The sequence below is a fragment of the Chionomys nivalis genome, chromosome 4, assembly GCF_950005125.1.
Source record: "Chionomys nivalis chromosome 4, mChiNiv1.1, whole genome shotgun sequence".
In the NCBI taxonomy this organism is placed as follows: Eukaryota; Metazoa; Chordata; class Mammalia; order Rodentia; family Cricetidae; genus Chionomys; species Chionomys nivalis.
Genome location: NC_080089.1, coordinates 61,982,055 through 61,998,078, shown reverse-complemented (window position 1 = coordinate 61,998,078; position 16,024 = coordinate 61,982,055). Strand labels below are relative to the sequence as shown.

The window sequence follows — 16,024 nt, the reverse complement described above, 5'->3', positions numbered from 1 at the left end:
AATGTTTCCTTAGGTCTGAGGAGATGGCTCAGTCAGTAAAGCACTTGCTTTGCAAGCACAAGGACTTGAGTTCTAACCAGAAGCCACATCAGAAAGGTCCAGAAGCCACATCAGAAAGGTCATGTGTGGTGGCGCATGTTTGTAACCTAGGCTTGGGGAAGAGGAGGTTGCAGTATCCCCGGAGTCCACTGGCCAGTGATGGGCAAGTTCCAGGCCAATGAAAGAGCCTGTCTCAAAAAAAAAAAGCTGGCTAGTGTTCCTAAGGAACACCTGAGATTGTTCTCCGACCTACATACTGCCCAAATTCCCATTGTTTTCTTACTAAGGCCTCCCCAGAAATGTCTAGTCTTCAGGCTCCACAAACCAGGCCTGTCCCTGCTTATGTGTTAACTGTTTAGACTTTCAGATAATAATCCTGTATAGTAAGAGGCTGCTTGCTTGTTCCTGGCTGCTCAGCCCCAAAATAATCACATAGAAACTATAAAATTGGCATGCCAACGCGGTCAACAAAATCTACTTAAAACCTGAGAGCTTAAAAAGGAATTCTAAGCCGGGCGATGGTGGCGCACGCCTTTAATCCCAGCACTCGGGAGGCAGAGGCAGGCGGATCTCTGTGAGTTCGAGACCATCCTGGTCTATAAGAGTTAGTTCCAGGACAGGCTCCAAAACCACAGAGAAACCCTGTCTCGAAAAACCAAAAAAAAAAAGGAATTCTAGACACACACACACACACACACACACACACGAGTTTAACACAGCTCCTTTAACAGAGGTTTTTCTGATACAGTGGTAGCAGAAAAAAAGTCATGCAGTTTTAAAATGATGACTTTCTGGGCCAAGCTGCCAGTGCAAACTCTGGCTCTTTCAGGAGGCCAAGCATTTAAATGGGGTTTGCGGGCAGCATGCTGCAAGTGACTTGGTGGCAGCATGGGCCAGCTGGTTATTAGAGTTGAGGTGGTTGAGAAAGACTCTCACTCAGCAGTCTCAGAGACAGTGAACAGACTGCCACCATGTTGGACTGGTGAAAGCAAGCAGGCAGGGCCATATTTGCCTGAGCAATGTCACCACTTAGGTTTTTAAGAAGCAGTACTGGTTAGAAAAGAATTACAGATATACAATAAAGACAAATCCAGATAACAATGACTTCTAAATGTGTCACAGTGATGGATGAATGTACATAGGCTTCAGAGAAAGAAGAAAAAGAGTATAGAGAGTTATAAAAAAAGTAAATAGTTTTTAATAAATAAAACAAAATCTTTAAAGAGACAGAGTAAACTTGTAGCAAAAGTAATAGAGTAAGAAAAATAAGCCACATAAAGATGGAATATACACAGAGAGTCGGGATTATATATATTATTGTGTTTTCTTTAAATTTTTTGACAGTGAAGGAGCCAAACCAGCATAGATAGAAATTTGCATGGGTATAGATCTTGGTTTATTGATACAAATTTAAGGTCAATTTTGTTATACTGTATATATGTATTTCTGATCTAGATTAAAGTATTGTGTCAAGCTCATTTAAAAATGTAAGGTATAATTAAGAAATATAGGTTAATAGATAATCATCTATAATAGTCAAGCTTGTAGTCATGTTAGTTAGATTTTCTAGATGTACAGAGATGTATTTCAGATAGACAGGCATTCTACAAACCTTTCAAAGACTACAGAATATGGCATTTAAAATGTTTTAAGAACTTAGACTTTTTATGACAATGAGACACATCTGCTCCTAGCAGCACCAATAACTTCAAGAAAAAGCTCGGCATCAAAGAGACTCCTTATGGAGTTTGCTAGCCATTTGGGCAAGAAACTGCTCTTGGACTGCTTGATGGTATGCTGTGTGAACTGCACATGCAGAGAAATGACTGCTGAACTTGCCTATAGGTGAGACCGTCCTTTAGGGTTCCTGCTTCATGAAAGCAGAGTCTGCAAGACATTCTGTAGGACACAGAAGAAAGTGACTGGCAAACTGTCAATATAGACAGAACTGTCTTTGAAATTTCCTGCTTTGTGGAAAAGTCTGCTGAATACTATGGGCCTGTAGGCTGAAGATGGATGCTCCAACGTTACAGAAGAACTTTGGATGACTGTCCAGGCAAGATATCTTTGTCAATTTTAGAGTTTTGGAAGTTGCTTACAATGCACTTTCTGTTTGCTTAGGTAATATTATATCCTTCTGGAATCTTTAATGGAGTTGAAGAATAGATAGTTATAGTTTTTCTTAATTATGATAAAAGATAGATATAAATATTGTAACTGTTAATTCTTGTTTGATACCTGTTTTGTTATATGCAATTTTACTATATTATATTTAAAACCTTCCTTTTTATTTAAACAGAAAGGGGGAGGTGATGTGGGATTCCCCTCTGCATGCTGTGATTACCATTGGTTAATAAAGAAACTGCTTTGAGCCTATAGCAGAGCAGGGCAGAACAGAGCTAGGTGGGGAAAACTAAACTGAATACTAGGAGAAAGAAGGCAGAGCCAGTGAGAAGCCATGTAGCCCCACTGGAGACAGACACCGGAACTTTACCCAGTAAGCCACAGCCTTGTGGCAATACACAGATTAATGGAGATGAATTAATTTAAGATATGAATTAGATAGAAATGCACTTAAGCTATTGGCCAAACAGTATTGCAAATAATACGATTTCTGTGTGGTTGTTTCCTGAAATGCCAGCATCCTGGAGGTAGGTAAGGAATGTGCTGGTCAGCAGAGGCAGAGGCAACAGACTGTGGGTGGAACCATGTTCCCCACTCTGTCTTCTGGTAACATTACCTATGTCTCTGGGGAGGTGTGGCCAGCCTGAGAACTTTGGCTTCCAAGAGCACAGTCAGCCTGCCTGAGGCTGCCTCCCAGCACAGGGGATGACTGGTGGGACAACCCCAGAGATAGGCTGGGATGCTCTACTTCCCCTCACCGCCTAGGCTCCTCTGAGGAACACTGTACTGACTGGGAAGTGATCCTTCTTACCCACAATTTGAGTGGTTCTCACCCTTCCTAAAGCTGTGACTCTTTAACAAAGTTCTTCATGTTGTGGTAACCCCCAAACATAGGATTATTTTTGTTGCTACTTCATAACTGTAATTTGTGAAGTGGTTTCTCAGTTCCTAAGATCATCAGAAATATGAGTTTTCTGATGTTCTGATGCTCGTGACCCACAGGTTGAGAATCACTGCTGTAGGTGGTAGGTAGATGAGGGTGAGAGGGCCCTCAAGGCCTACTGAGAGAAAGTCTCATACCCTACAGCCTAGGCCCCAGACCAACCAGTCTCCCTCCTTATTCCAGAACTCCCTCCCCACCACACTCCCAAAGGTAAAACAGCCACCAGCCAGGTTGAGCTCCACACCAGCCTTTATTCAGCCCTCTCATCACTCAGCATGGTCTAGCCTGTAGAAGGGCCCACCCAGCATGGTCTAGCCTGTAGAAGGGCCCACCCAGCGCAGTCTAGCCTGTAGAAGGACACACCCAGCACGGTCTAGCCTGTAGAAGGACCAACCCAGCATCATCTAGCCTGTAGAAGGATCACAACAAAAGAGAAGAATCTGAGGCCCAGTGTTCCCTGAGAGCAAAAGGAAAGAATGCACAGTAGGAGTGTCCCCAAGACTCCCAGCACAGACCAGTGCTGGCTGCCAAATGAGGTGGTGGTATCTTGTGCCATGGAGCCCTGTATCTGAGGCCTGGGAGGAGGTGGGCTAGGGCGAGGCAGGAACCGCCATGCTGGGAACAAAGGCACCAGGCAGGTGGTGAGGGATTCAGGTTGAGATGCGATGTCTCGAGAGACAGATTTGTAATGTCCCAGACCCTTACAACGGGTCTCGGAATCTATAAAACTAGGCTTTGAGAACTCTGCCTTCCATGTAGTTCAAAACCCAGGCCGGTTTCCAGAGTTCAATGGCTAAGTGACCTGGAGCTGGGCCTCTGGCTGCCTGGAGACTGGGTTCTCAGCAGTATGTGAGTAGGGTCTGAGGCCGGACAAGAATGGGAGGAACGTGCCCGCCCCACTAGGCTGAGGGTGGGGACACAGTAACAGACTTCCGTGCTGAGGCTGCACCAGCGGAATCAGTAACCCCCAGTCCATGGAGCCACTTGGGGACCACAGGGCCCTCTAGAACAAGTGAGGCCCAGAGATGGAAATGCTCTGTTCAAAGAACAGAAGTTGTGGCCTAGACACTGACGTAAAAACCTAGGGTCCAGGGGCAGGTGGCTTCAGGGCTAGCCAGCTTCTGGGTAGGTGGCAGAGTCTTCTGCTTCTGCCCTGCCCAGACCTTACCTGCATGGCCACCGGAAAACATCTCCAGAAGGCCAGCCTGGTCCTGGGAGATAGGAGTGTTCCTCAGGCATCTCTAATAGTGGTGAAATACAGTAGGGCAGGGGCCAGGATCTTGGCCTTCATATACTTCCCCAAACTAAATTCCATCTTAAGTTCAAAGCAAAAAACAAACAAAAGACCCTGACCAAGGCAGTTGAGTCTCTCAACAGTGCACTCTGCCAATCCCTGTGCACAGGGCACAGTGCACAGCCCCCATTCCCACGATGCACATGTACACCCATGTACAAATACCCATGGCCTGTTGCTCCCAGGCAGCCTCAGTGCTGACTGCTGACGTGGAGCGTGTAGAAGGCCCAGGGCTCGGGGACGTAGATGACACCAGGGTACTTCTTTCGGAGGACAGGGTCATTCCACAGCCAGGCAACCCACAGCGCCACCAGGGAGAGGGTGAGTGTGAAGGAATAGAAGAGGAAGAGGCCGTTGCTGTCTAGGAAGAGGCGCCTGCGCTTCTGGTGGAAGACGAGAGCCAGCATGGCGAAGAAGGTGAAGATGAAGAGAATGAAGATCTGACCCTCGGTGACCAAGTACCTGGAGAAAGAGGACAGGCATGGAGGTGAGGTGGGCGCCAGGGCAACAGCATCCTACCTGTTCTCCCTCTGGACCAAGTGCTAGGTTGTCCTCCCAGGCAATCAGAATGGCTCTCCTAGTGAGAGGACCCAATGTGCCAGGACAGTCTAAACCACAGCCTGGAGGCATCGTACTACTTTGGCTTTAAGTGGTTTAATAATACTCTACTGGACAGTCAGGTGGTGGTGGTACATGTCTAATCCTAGCACTAGGGAGGCAGAGGCAGGCAGATGTTTATGAGTTGAGGCCAGCATGAGGCCAGCATGGTCTACATAGTGAGTTACAGGACAGCCAAGGCTACATAGACCCTGCAAAATAATAGTAGTAGTAATAGTCAGCTGGGTGCGGCGGCTCACACGTTTATGCGGCACCCAGAAGGCAGAGGCAAGAGGGTCTCTGGTTACCACACAGCAAGTTCCAAGCCTACACACTGAGAATCAGAAGGCCCCTGGCTTTGGTTTCTGGCATTTCAGCACATAGGACACTTCCACATGTCCAAAACTGGCTCTGGAGGAGCGACAGGATGTACTCTTTGCAGAGAACACCATGGCGTACATGGCCTCAGTTCCCACACTTCCTGGGGCCTCATCTGCTACCTGCTTCACTTCTGGAGGCATCTGAGTTTGGGGATGCCATCCCAGTACACCAGGCTATTGTCATTACTGTCCCCTTGGAGGCTGGGCCACCATCATTTCAAGACAGGGTTTCTCTGAGTAACAGTCCTAGCTGTCCTGGAACTAGTTCTTACAGACCAGGCTGGCCTCGAACTCACAGAGATCTGCTTGCCTCTGCCTCCCGAGTGCTGGGATTAAAGGCGTGCGCCACCACCGCCAGGCATAAGAAACTCCAGCTCTGCAACCTATTGGCTTGGCACCTTGGGGACATCAAGTGACAACTTTGAAAGACAACATCAAGGCCACTTTGTCTCTTATGAGGGAAGCGTAAACAGCCTCACTTCTTAAGGTGTCCCACAAGGGCTGTGTGCATCTGTTAGCTGGGAAAGCACATTGTTCAGTGGATGGTGCACTGTTGTGACTCCACCACTGTTGCACAGACATATCAGGGTAAGACTGTGGCAACGAACATGCCCAGGCCAAGTCTCCCTCGTATAGATGCCACTATCCCTAGTCCTAGCCTCAGGGAGAACATAGGATAGCCCTAGAGGGCCCTCTTGCAGGCTAGACAGGCCCTGGAAATGGCTAGAGCTGGCCCAAGGAGAGGGGCTTCCCATCCAAGGAGGGCCCAGTTGTTCTGGGTCCTTCCTGTAATCCCACAGCCCTTTGGGTGTAAGTGAAAGACCTGTCTCAAAGGAAGAAATGATGGGAAGATAAGGGTCTGGCTGAGGTCTGAGAGAGGAGTCTAGAGTGCAGAAGGGTCCTCAGGAGAGGCAGGGCTAGGCTGAGACTGTCTACCTGGTCTGTCCTTGTCATCTTGTCACTGCTGTGTTCTTCTCTCTCCACTGGGTCCTAACATCTCCTGAGAGGGGGACAGGCAGGTGTAACTTCCATTTCAGAGAGGTAAACTGAGGCTCAGGAGGATTCACAAGGCATGAAGCTAGTGGTAGACACTTGGCCTTACCTGACGTGCTGGGAGGTAGGACACGGTGGATGGCTTCCTGTCTCTCACTGTCTACTTAGTGCTGAGCATCTGATTTCAGAGAAGCCGCTACAAGGCACAGGCCTCACTCAACCAGGAGGAAGCAGAGGCCTAAGCATGGCAAGTCTTACCTGGGGTCACACTGCAGGCCTGTGATTTTTTTTTTTTTAAGACAGGATCCATGTAGCCCAGCGTGGTCTCAAATTCATTATGTAGCCAATGCTAACCTTTGACTCCTGATCCTCCTGCCTCCACCTCCCAAGTGCTAAGATGACAGAAGAGGGTCGTCACACCCAGTGCTGTTTGTCTGTGGATCTTATCGTGGTGGCTCATCCAGTGCCTGTGCCCTTTGTCCCACCCCAAGTGTCAATGTCCACTCACCAGTAGTACAGGCCACTGGGCCCCACCAGGAGCAGGGCAGGCCCTGGCATGTGGCTCTGAGTCTTGGAGGTAGTAAAACAGCCGCTGAAGTACATGAAGAGGATGAGGAAGAAGGGGATGTACCTGTGAGGGAGAGGCAGCCGCTTTAATGGCCTGACCAGGGCGTGGCCCATCATCTTTCCACTAGTCCCTTGCATTGCCACACAGGATGTCACCTCATGGTCTATAAATCCCTTGGCATGGGCCACACACACTCCTCTACATTCAGCCTTTCCTGCCCTGGGAGTCCAGGTCGGAGGAACAGAACTAAAAGGTGAGGCTGGTGCAGAGAAGGGTCCTGGGCTCCTTGGGTTAAGTACGAAGGTGAAGGATGTGGGTGCTGTGGCAAACACACCATGCCTGGTTTCCTGCTCTGAACCTGGTACCCACCCTGTCCTTCATTCCACATGGATATGAAGGGATGTGGGGTTCTGTCTTGAACCCATGTGCCTTAGATCCCAGCAGGTCGAGTACAACACTAGTCTGGAAATGGGGCACCCAGCAGGTCTGAGGTCGGAGAGAATACAGTTCTGGGAGATCCCAGGGAGCTCTGTGGGGCCCTTCACTCACACCCAGCCAACAGTCTCCACCTCATCCAAGAGTATGGCCTCTCTCCTGCCCACACAGAGGCTCCCTTTCTGCTTCCAGCACGTGCGTGTGCACACACAAGGCTCATGCCCTCCTGCACATACAACCCTTTTCTGTCATGTGACACCCACACTCATTTATACTCAGTCCACTCCCTCACTCTCTCCTGAATTCCCAGGCTTGTTCCACCTCCCTCCTTCTTTCTCAGCTTCCAATGGGAAGAGGCATCTGGCAGAGTCAAGAGGAGCTGGCAAGAGGCCTGTGCAGAGGTCCCCTAGCGCCCTCCGAGCCAGAAGGATCACCTCCACAACCTCAGAGAGCCCCACAGACACCAGTGTGGGGCATGTGTTGAGGGAAGCACCTCAGTCTGGATGAGGCGTCTAGGTGCAGAGCTAGCCCATCACCTCCCAGCTGACAACTGTCCTCATCTCTTCCCTCTGGCTTCCGTTTATTCAGTGTAAGGTGATGTGTGGCAGAGAAACCCTTATTTGAGCTCTGAGTCTCTGATTCTGACCCCATATTTCTGAGATTTTCCTGAGAGGAGCAACGGGTGGTGGTGGTGAGGATTTTCCCCTCCTGAGAGTTCTAAGATGGGAAACACAAATTGTGCCACCCAAACCAGGTCCTACTGGCTCTTCTCCACTTCCTATATCCCCATCTGTCTCCTGCATCCCACCGGTAACCATCTAGTTGCTAGATTCTAGTGTGCTTATCAAGCTCCCTCCCAAACCCCACACCCAGACATGGCTCAGGTGGACAAACACCTGCTTGCTGCCCTCTAGTGGCTACTGTGGAAACTTCAGGTAGGGAGGAGGCTATAGGAGGTCCCCTTTGGGCCAATGGAAAGCACTGGGTCACCCTGACCAGGGGTCCCACTCAGAGCGCTTTCGCTGAGAAGAGAATTCCATTTTAGATGCTCCACTCAATACAGAGGCCTGGGGGCCAGGGAGACTTGTCCAGTATCTCCTGGTGCCTGGGCCCTGGATGGCACATAGACCCATCAGCCCCTCACTCACCACATGGAATGGCCCAGGTACTCATCATAGTAGTACAGCAGCTCAAAGGAGTCGATCTGAGAAAAAACAGGGGTGCAGAGTGAGGGAGCTGAGACCTGAAACTAACACCACCTCCCACACACCATTCTCATTCCCTCCCTAGGGTACCAGAGGGGTCACGGGGAGCCAGTCCCTGCTGTACCACTTTCCTTTCTTCCTTTTTGTTTTGTTTTTGAGATAGTATCGCTGTACAAACTGGGCTGGTCTTGAATTTGTAGCACTCCTCTTTCTCTTTCCCTCCTGAGTCTAAGGTTTCGAACATGTGCCCACATCAAGACAGAACTGTTTCCCTTTACAGCCTAGGAACGCACTATTTTGGGTAGGCAACAGTTTCCTCAGGTAGCTGCATGCTTGTAATTCTAGCACTCCAGGAGGCGGAGGCCAGAGGATCAGGAGATCAAGGTCATCCTTGGCTACTTATAGAATTTGTGGTCAGCCTGGGCTACAGGAGACATGATGACTGGCTGGGGAGCCTCTTTAGTCTCCAAGTACAGACACCTAGTAGGGCAGCCTTGGTAGGGGGGTGTGGGGGCAGCCTCACCAGCGTCTCTGGCTTGAGATTCTTGATAATGGGGTTCTCTCTGACGGACAGGTGGTGCTGGTACCCACTGAAGAGCAGGCGGTGGTTGACAGAGTCGCCCACCAGGTGGATGCTGGCTCCCATGATGAAGGTGATGATACTGACGTAGATTATAGACCGCGGCAGCGTGCGGGGGGACCGCTCGATGAGCTGGGGTTCAAAATGAGGTCCACCGCATGTTCCCCGACTCCATTACAATGTATGAAAACCTATGCCTCCCTTCCCTCAGAAAAGTGGGATAGAAAGTCCCTCTAGGGGCATGGGTTCCTTAGTAGGACATCCTAGGAGAGTCAGCTGAAGGTCACCCTTCCTCTCCAGGAAGATCAGATAAGGGTGGGGGATGGGGAGAGTGTTCAAGGTGATACCAGACCTTCAAGGCAGGAGTTCTGACCAGTCCAGACCCTACCACGACCCCAGGGTGTCCTGTGTGTGCCTTGGTGGGCCAGCATGCTGCTGGGATCTAATTTTTGAATGACAGGTCCCCAGCAAGCAGAAAGAAAACGTCAGGAAGTCCAAAATGGGGGTGAGTTTTCTAAAACCACAGAAGCTGTGTTCTGAGGTGATGCCCCTCCTACTTTTGGAGATTTGAAATGTCTTTCATGTTTAAACTTTTGAAGAAACATTTACTTATTTATTTATTTGCGTGTGTATTTATGTAGGGTACACATGTAAAGGTCAGAGGAGGACATTTACTTATTTATTTGCGTGTATATTTATGTAGGGTACACATGTAAAGGTCAGAGGAGGATTTGTGGAAGTCATTCCTCGTCACATGGGGATGAAATTCAGGCTATCGGGTTTGGCAGCAAGCACCCTAAGCCAGCTCACCAGCTCATGAAGAGAGTGTGTGCATGTGTCTGTGTGTGTCTGTGTCACCAGAGAGGAGGGGAAGGAGACAGGCCAGTCTGTACCTTGAGCAGAAGGAAAGGCGTGATGACATTGTAGGCCATGTGGAAGTAGTCCCCGACACTCGGCTTGTTGAGGGGAAACCACTGGAGTGGGAACACCAACTAGGGAAGAGGGCATGAGCTTAACAGAAAGGCCTGCAGCCGCTGGACACCAGCCCCCCTCACAGACACTGAGCTCTTCCTGTGTTCTCTTGGAAGCCCGAGGCCCAAAGAACTGCCAGAGAGAGAAACGAAGTCCCGAAGACAGAAAATGGACTGTTTCTAGTCCTATCTGATACATAGAAACCCAGGGAGTGTCTTAGGCCTTCTACATAATGGTAATATTTTTTTTTACTGTTTTATATTTTATTTAATCTTTTATCTTAGGACAAAACACATCTAAAATCTTTCCTTATTTGAAAAACGTTCTTTTTCCTTTAGTCTTTTTTAAACCAAAAATACGCTATCCTATTAACATCTTTTTGCTCCTGCTGAATTGGGAGAGCAGGCTGGAGTCTGCACTTTTCACCGTGTAGGTCTCTCGCTTCCATGATTAGGTTTCTTTCAGGGATTTTGTTTTATTTCTCAGGCTCCCGTGAATGGGACTGTCTCCCTGATTTCCCAGTCTGTCTGTAGCTGGTATGGAGGAAGGCTATGTTAGCTTTGTAACCTGTCACTCTGCTGGAAGTGTTTAGCAGTTAGGTTTCTTTTGTCTTGTGACAGGGTCTTACCATGTAGCTCAAACAGGACATTATAATACACAGAAGGCTAAGTTGCCATTAACAGAAACAGCAGTGTGTATGTATTGCTCTAGAGCAGTGGTTCTCAACCTTCCTAATGCCCTTTTATACAGGTCCTCGTGTTGTGGTGACCCCAACCATAAAATTGTTTTTATTGGTACTTCAAAACCGTAATTTTGCTGTTATGAGTCATAATGTATATATTTTTGGAGATAGAGGTTTGCCAAAGGGGTCGCAACCTCCAGGTTGAGAACCGCTGCTATTGAGATATATTCTAATGTAAAACAATCATGGTGCAGAATATAAAGTATAAAACAAAATCTCCTTTTGGTTAGAAAAAAAGGAATTTCTATATATGTTTCCATAAATATAGAATGGAGTGGAAGGGTACTCCCCAGTCATCAGGAAAGTCTAACACTTCCTTATTTTGGGATTTCTACATGTTACTCTCTCTACTTGGAAGTGACTTTACTTTTGGTCAGTTACAATATGCAAATTCAGTTGGTGGCTTCACCTCCAGACTATCCCAGCGAGGGAGGGTGGCAGCTATGCTCTACCTCAGGGGATGACTATCGGGACCCACCCAGGCTCTCTCACTCGCGTGACTGGCCAGTCACACAACTACAGAATGTAAGAGCCTCTGGGTTCTCCCTAAGTGATGTCCGTAAGGTCACTCGGCAAACTGAGATCACATTAAGTCCCCTCAACGCTCACAGGATTCAGCCTCACACTTACCATGGCAATGGGGCGGCCAAAGTCCAGGACCCAGTTCTGCAGTGTGAAGTAGAACCAGAGGTCAAAGTGGAAGGGAGCCGTGTGGTCTGTCTCCTCGGCCTTCGCAGAGCAATGCCTGGCGGGAACAAGACTAGACTCAGCCCTCTCTTCCCCCTTTGCCATCAACCCAAGGGAAAGACAAGGAGGTCTAGGCACTTGAAGGCAGGACATACATGCCATCGAGGGAAAGGAAACCCAGAGTCTGGTCAAGAGGACAGTGGATTTCATTGTCCTAACTACCGTGTGACTCAGGAAGAAACTGACCCATGGGTGAAGTAACCATGAAGCTGCCATTATAAAATCATGGGGAAATAAAACAAAGCAAACCATGAAAGATGAATGAAAATTATCAAGCATGACAACGGACAGCTGCAGATCACCTTCGCAAAGCAAGGGGTTGTGTTCTTCCATCTAGGCCCTCAGGAGGGGAGAGTTTAAAAGAAAAAAAATTAAATACCCTGGCTGTGGTGGTATACAACTTTAATCCCAGCACTGGGGCCAGGGGTAGGACAGCAGTGGGGAGGCAGTAGGATGGGGAGCCAGTTGAATCTCTGAGTTTGAAGCCAGCCGGGTCAACACAGTGAGTTCCAGGACAGCCAGGGTTACACAGAGAAACCCTATCACAAAAAATAATAAATAAATAAATAAAATTCAAGTAGCTATTTATTTGTGTGTGTGAGCATGCACACATGCCATGCCATGCATGTGGAGGTTCAAAGACTGTGTTTTTGTTTTTGTTTTTTTTTTTTTAAAAAAAAGGGGAAAAAAAAAAAGACTGTGTTTCAAGGCTGCTCTCTTTTCTACCATGTGGGTCCTGGGATCAAACTCAGGTCTTCAGGCTTAGTGGGTACCTTAACCCCCAAAGTCATATTAACAGCCCAAAGGAGGAGAGCATTAAGGTTCCCCCAACTCTCCAACCTCCTCCTTAGAGTCTGAGTCCTCTTACAGCATGTTACCACCCAGAGACAAGACACTACTAACTTCTAAGATGATTGGGGGAGCTTCATTATCCTCTGTGTGTGGCCAGACCAGGATTAAGGTGACACGGATCCCAACCTCCAGAGTTGTCACCTCTGTCCCTGGCTCAGGCTGACTAAAAACCATCACCATGGCCTGTTTCATATCCCTCCCCTGCGGGCACAGATGAGCTGAGCAGCGTCAGGAAGGCAGTCCTCTGTCAGTGCTGACTTTCATAAATTGTAGCCTAGCTTAGCAGGGCAGATGGGGAGAACAGGTAGCCAGGGAAGATACCAGCTTGGGAATCAAGGCTGATAGACATGGATTTTCAGGATCCCTGCTCTGTTCTGCAGGTCTCTCTCTCTCTCTCTCTCTCTCTCTCTCTCTCTCTCTCTCTCTCTCTCTCTCTCTCTCTCTCTGTGTGTGTGCTTGTTGTGTATGTGTGCTTTTCCTCACCCTAGTAAAAGCCTTCCCTCACCAGCCAAAAATAAACAAGATTAGTCAACATCTAAATGCTTTTCTTCTGTTGGGGCTCTGGCTCTGGCAGTGACGGTAGATCACACAGGGTAAGGGGATCTCCCCTCAATACCCAAGCTCCTGTCCTGAAGATGAGTGACCTCAAGCTTGTCCCAAGTTCCTGATTCCAGACTTACCAGGCTAAGCTCCCCAGGCTACACTAGTCTTAGGTCCCCATCAGAAGCAACAGTGGGCAGAACCGAGGACAGTAGGGAAAGCTCAATGCTGGGTAAGCTGGAACAAGCCCAGCCTTGGCTCCACAGCTTCCTGTCTCCCACATGGGGAAACCGACACCATGACAGCCGGAAAGCCAGTAGCACCCAGCAACATCTGCAACCCTGGATGGCAGGAAAGAGGGCTCTTCTGGAGAAGTAATCAGAACTGTGACGGGGAATAGAAAGAGACCGGCTCTGGGCTCGACTCTGGGCTCTTTGTAAAGGACGATGAAATACCAGACGTGACGAGACTGAGACATTTGGATGAGAAATGAGGAAATGCAGACAAACAATAGCAAGGAGAAAAAGAAAGCTAACCAAGAGCCAGATGTGGTGGAGCACACCATTAATCCCAGCACTCAGGAGGCAGAGGCAGGTGGATCTCTGTGAGTTCCAGGACAGCCTGGTCTATAGAGTGAGTTCCAGATCAGCCAGAGCTACATAATAAAGACCTGTCTCAAAACAACAGAAAACAAAAGACAACTTAAATATTGTGAACACTGTATACTCACTTCCAAGGTTTAGATTAATCCAGGGATAACATGCAGCTGACAGTCCCAAGTGTGGAAGATCATTTTGATCTCCTTAGTGTGGTGGGAAGCGTAGGGCATACTAGAGGTGCTTACAAAATGCCTGCGGAACTTGTGGACTGTTTCTGGTCCGTAAAACAGTCTGAGCCTCAATCTGATCAGGCTCCTTAGCCTGCTCTGGGCCGATTTTCTCATCAGACGAGATGATGAAGTAATATTTAGAGAAATAAATGGATCATCAAGTGATGTGTTGCTCAATAACGAGCCTACAGACAAACCTGCCCCAGTGCAAACAGGATAGGGAAGATGCACAAACTAAGATGGCTACTGTGTTACTAAGCCATGGAAATTTTACAGGATGACCACCAGGGAGAAATATTACCAGGCACGAGACTTCACCGGCTCAGAAAATTGGCTTCCAGGTCAAAAAGCAAACAGCCTCCACACTCTTCAGGATCAATGCAAGAGAAACCTCGGCCAAGCCTCGCAAACTTCTCCCACCATCCCTAATCACACCAGGAACTTCCTAAAATGCGCGTGGAGCACGTGAGTGCGCAAAACCCTTCATGGCTCTTTGCTACCTGTGGGACGGGGTATACGTTTTTTAACGGGTCATTTAGTCTGAGGTAAGTAAGGGGCCTACTTACTACTCAAGAAGTGAGCAGCCTCCCTTCAGGACTGTTCTCATCCAGATTCCGTACCTCCTCTAGGGTCTTCTCGTCCAACTCTGGGGCACTCGGAGTTTGGAAGTCAGTCCAGCTCCCCCCTCCCCCCGTCATTCTCTCTTACAGCGGTGACTTGTTTGTCCAGCACCAGCACACTCCTAGCCTTTCTTCACATTCCTCCACTGGCTGCCGTGTCCAGTTTCTACGGTGCTGGGGACGGAACCCAGGGCTTCCTGCATACTATGCAGATACTACCGACTAACCTGCCGCCATGCCCGGCCTAACAAGCCTTAAGTGTCCTCTGCAGAGTCCTGTACTGCTCAACTCCTCCAGAAAGCCCTCCAAGATTGGCTGTCACCTGCGAGGGCTCCGACTTTCATGACAAGTGCTTAATCAACACGGGTGACACGCGGGGACGCTTATGATCAGTAGAGCGGGTGGAGGGAGGCAGACTGGAGGGAAATATCCAAGGGCGGGTTTTGTCTGGCTCTGCCCCGCCCAGCCGGATAAACCCCAAACAGGGGGAGCATAGCACTTCCCGCTGTCCCCGGTTACCGGCTCACTTTCCTGGGCCCCCGAGCCTCCTGAATCAGAGAGTAAGAGCAAAGTCAACAATCTGCCCAGATCTGGAGGCTTCCGCAAACTTGGAAGTGGCGCGGGGGCTTAGTAGAGCGAGCCGGGGTGACCTCGGAGCAGTCGGTCCCTGTGGTTCCCCTGACCCTGGCGAGGTCTCTCAAACTCTGGGGCCCCGCGACGCCTTCCCATCCCCGCTCCGCGCGCACCTGGCCTGCACAAACGTGGCGCCGGGGCCGCCCGCGGCTCCCGGGAGCTGTCGCCTCCGCGCCGCCGCCGCCTCCATGGCCGCCCCGCTCGGCATCGCCGTCCGGAGGAGCAGGAGGAGGGAGGAGGGAAGCGGGAGGAAAGAGCAGGGGGAGGGACTGGAAGTCGGTGGAGATTGGGGAGGGACATAGGCAGGGACGGGAGAGGAGGCTGGTGAGGGACTGTGGGGCGGGCGGGAGGGAGGGAGGAACTCGACCCTGAAAGAGGGAGGAGAGAAGGAGGAGGGACGCAGGGGGAGGGCGATCTCCACTTGAGAAGGAGGGACCTAACCTACGTCCTGGCAGTCTCTTGGGTCTGAGCTGGATCTGGTTAGACTGGCTGGCCAATGAGCATCAGGGGTCTACCTGTCTCTGTTTTCCTACCATAGGCAACAAATGTGCCCCATACTTCTGACTTTTCAAGTGAAGGCTGGGAATCCAAACTCATGATCCTCATGCCTTACTGACTGAATTGTGTGCCCAGCTCCTGGCCTGTTTATATCAGTGTCTCTCCATTCTGAGGGCCTTTTTAAAAATTTTTCTTGGAGGAGTTTTATTGAGATTGTTCTTCCTTGCTTTGGTCAGATCTCCACGGACTGATCAACCACAGGAAGCTGAGACTGTCTGCCTCAAGGTCATTCTCCCTCAGTACAGTACCATAACTAGGTTTTGTTAGGATAACTCTACTAGATGGCACATTTGTTTCAATGCATTCTCTTGGTTTTCCTTTAACTTATTTCCTTACTATCCTTAAGAAAAAATAGGGTCTTATGTAAATCAGG

The 16,024-nt window shown here is 49.3% G+C and overlaps 1 protein-coding gene across 1 annotated transcript; it reads right to left on the bottom strand.

Moving 5' to 3' along the window:
* Positions 1 to 3,337: 3,337 nt before the first annotated feature.
* Cln6 (CLN6 transmembrane ER protein) lies at positions 3,338 to 15,414 on the bottom strand. Its single transcript, XM_057769001.1, has 7 exons — positions 15,207 to 15,414; positions 11,503 to 11,617; positions 10,052 to 10,150; positions 9,102 to 9,290; positions 8,522 to 8,577; positions 6,879 to 7,001; positions 3,338 to 4,862 (listed from the first exon to the last, which is right to left on the bottom strand). Exons 1-7 carry the CDS (start codon positions 15,299 to 15,301, stop codon positions 4,592 to 4,594), a joined length of 948 nt encoding a protein of 315 aa, XP_057624984.1. The 5' UTR covers positions 15,302 to 15,414; the 3' UTR covers positions 3,338 to 4,591.
* Positions 15,415 to 16,024: the final 610 nt, after the last annotated feature.

Coding starts and splice junctions, on each gene's coding strand:
- Cln6 (XM_057769001.1), bottom strand. CDS start 15,301: ATGCCGAGCGGGGCGGCCATGGAGGCGGCGGCGGCGCGGAGGCGACAG. Junction 8,578..9,101: donor ATCTCAAGCCAGAGACGCTG/GTGAGGCTGCCC, acceptor GTTTTTTCTCAG/ATCGACTCCTTTGAGCTGCT. Junction 7,002..8,521: donor TACCTGGGCCATTCCATGTG/GTGAGTGAGGGG, acceptor TCTCCCTCACAG/GTACATCCCCTTCTTCCTCA.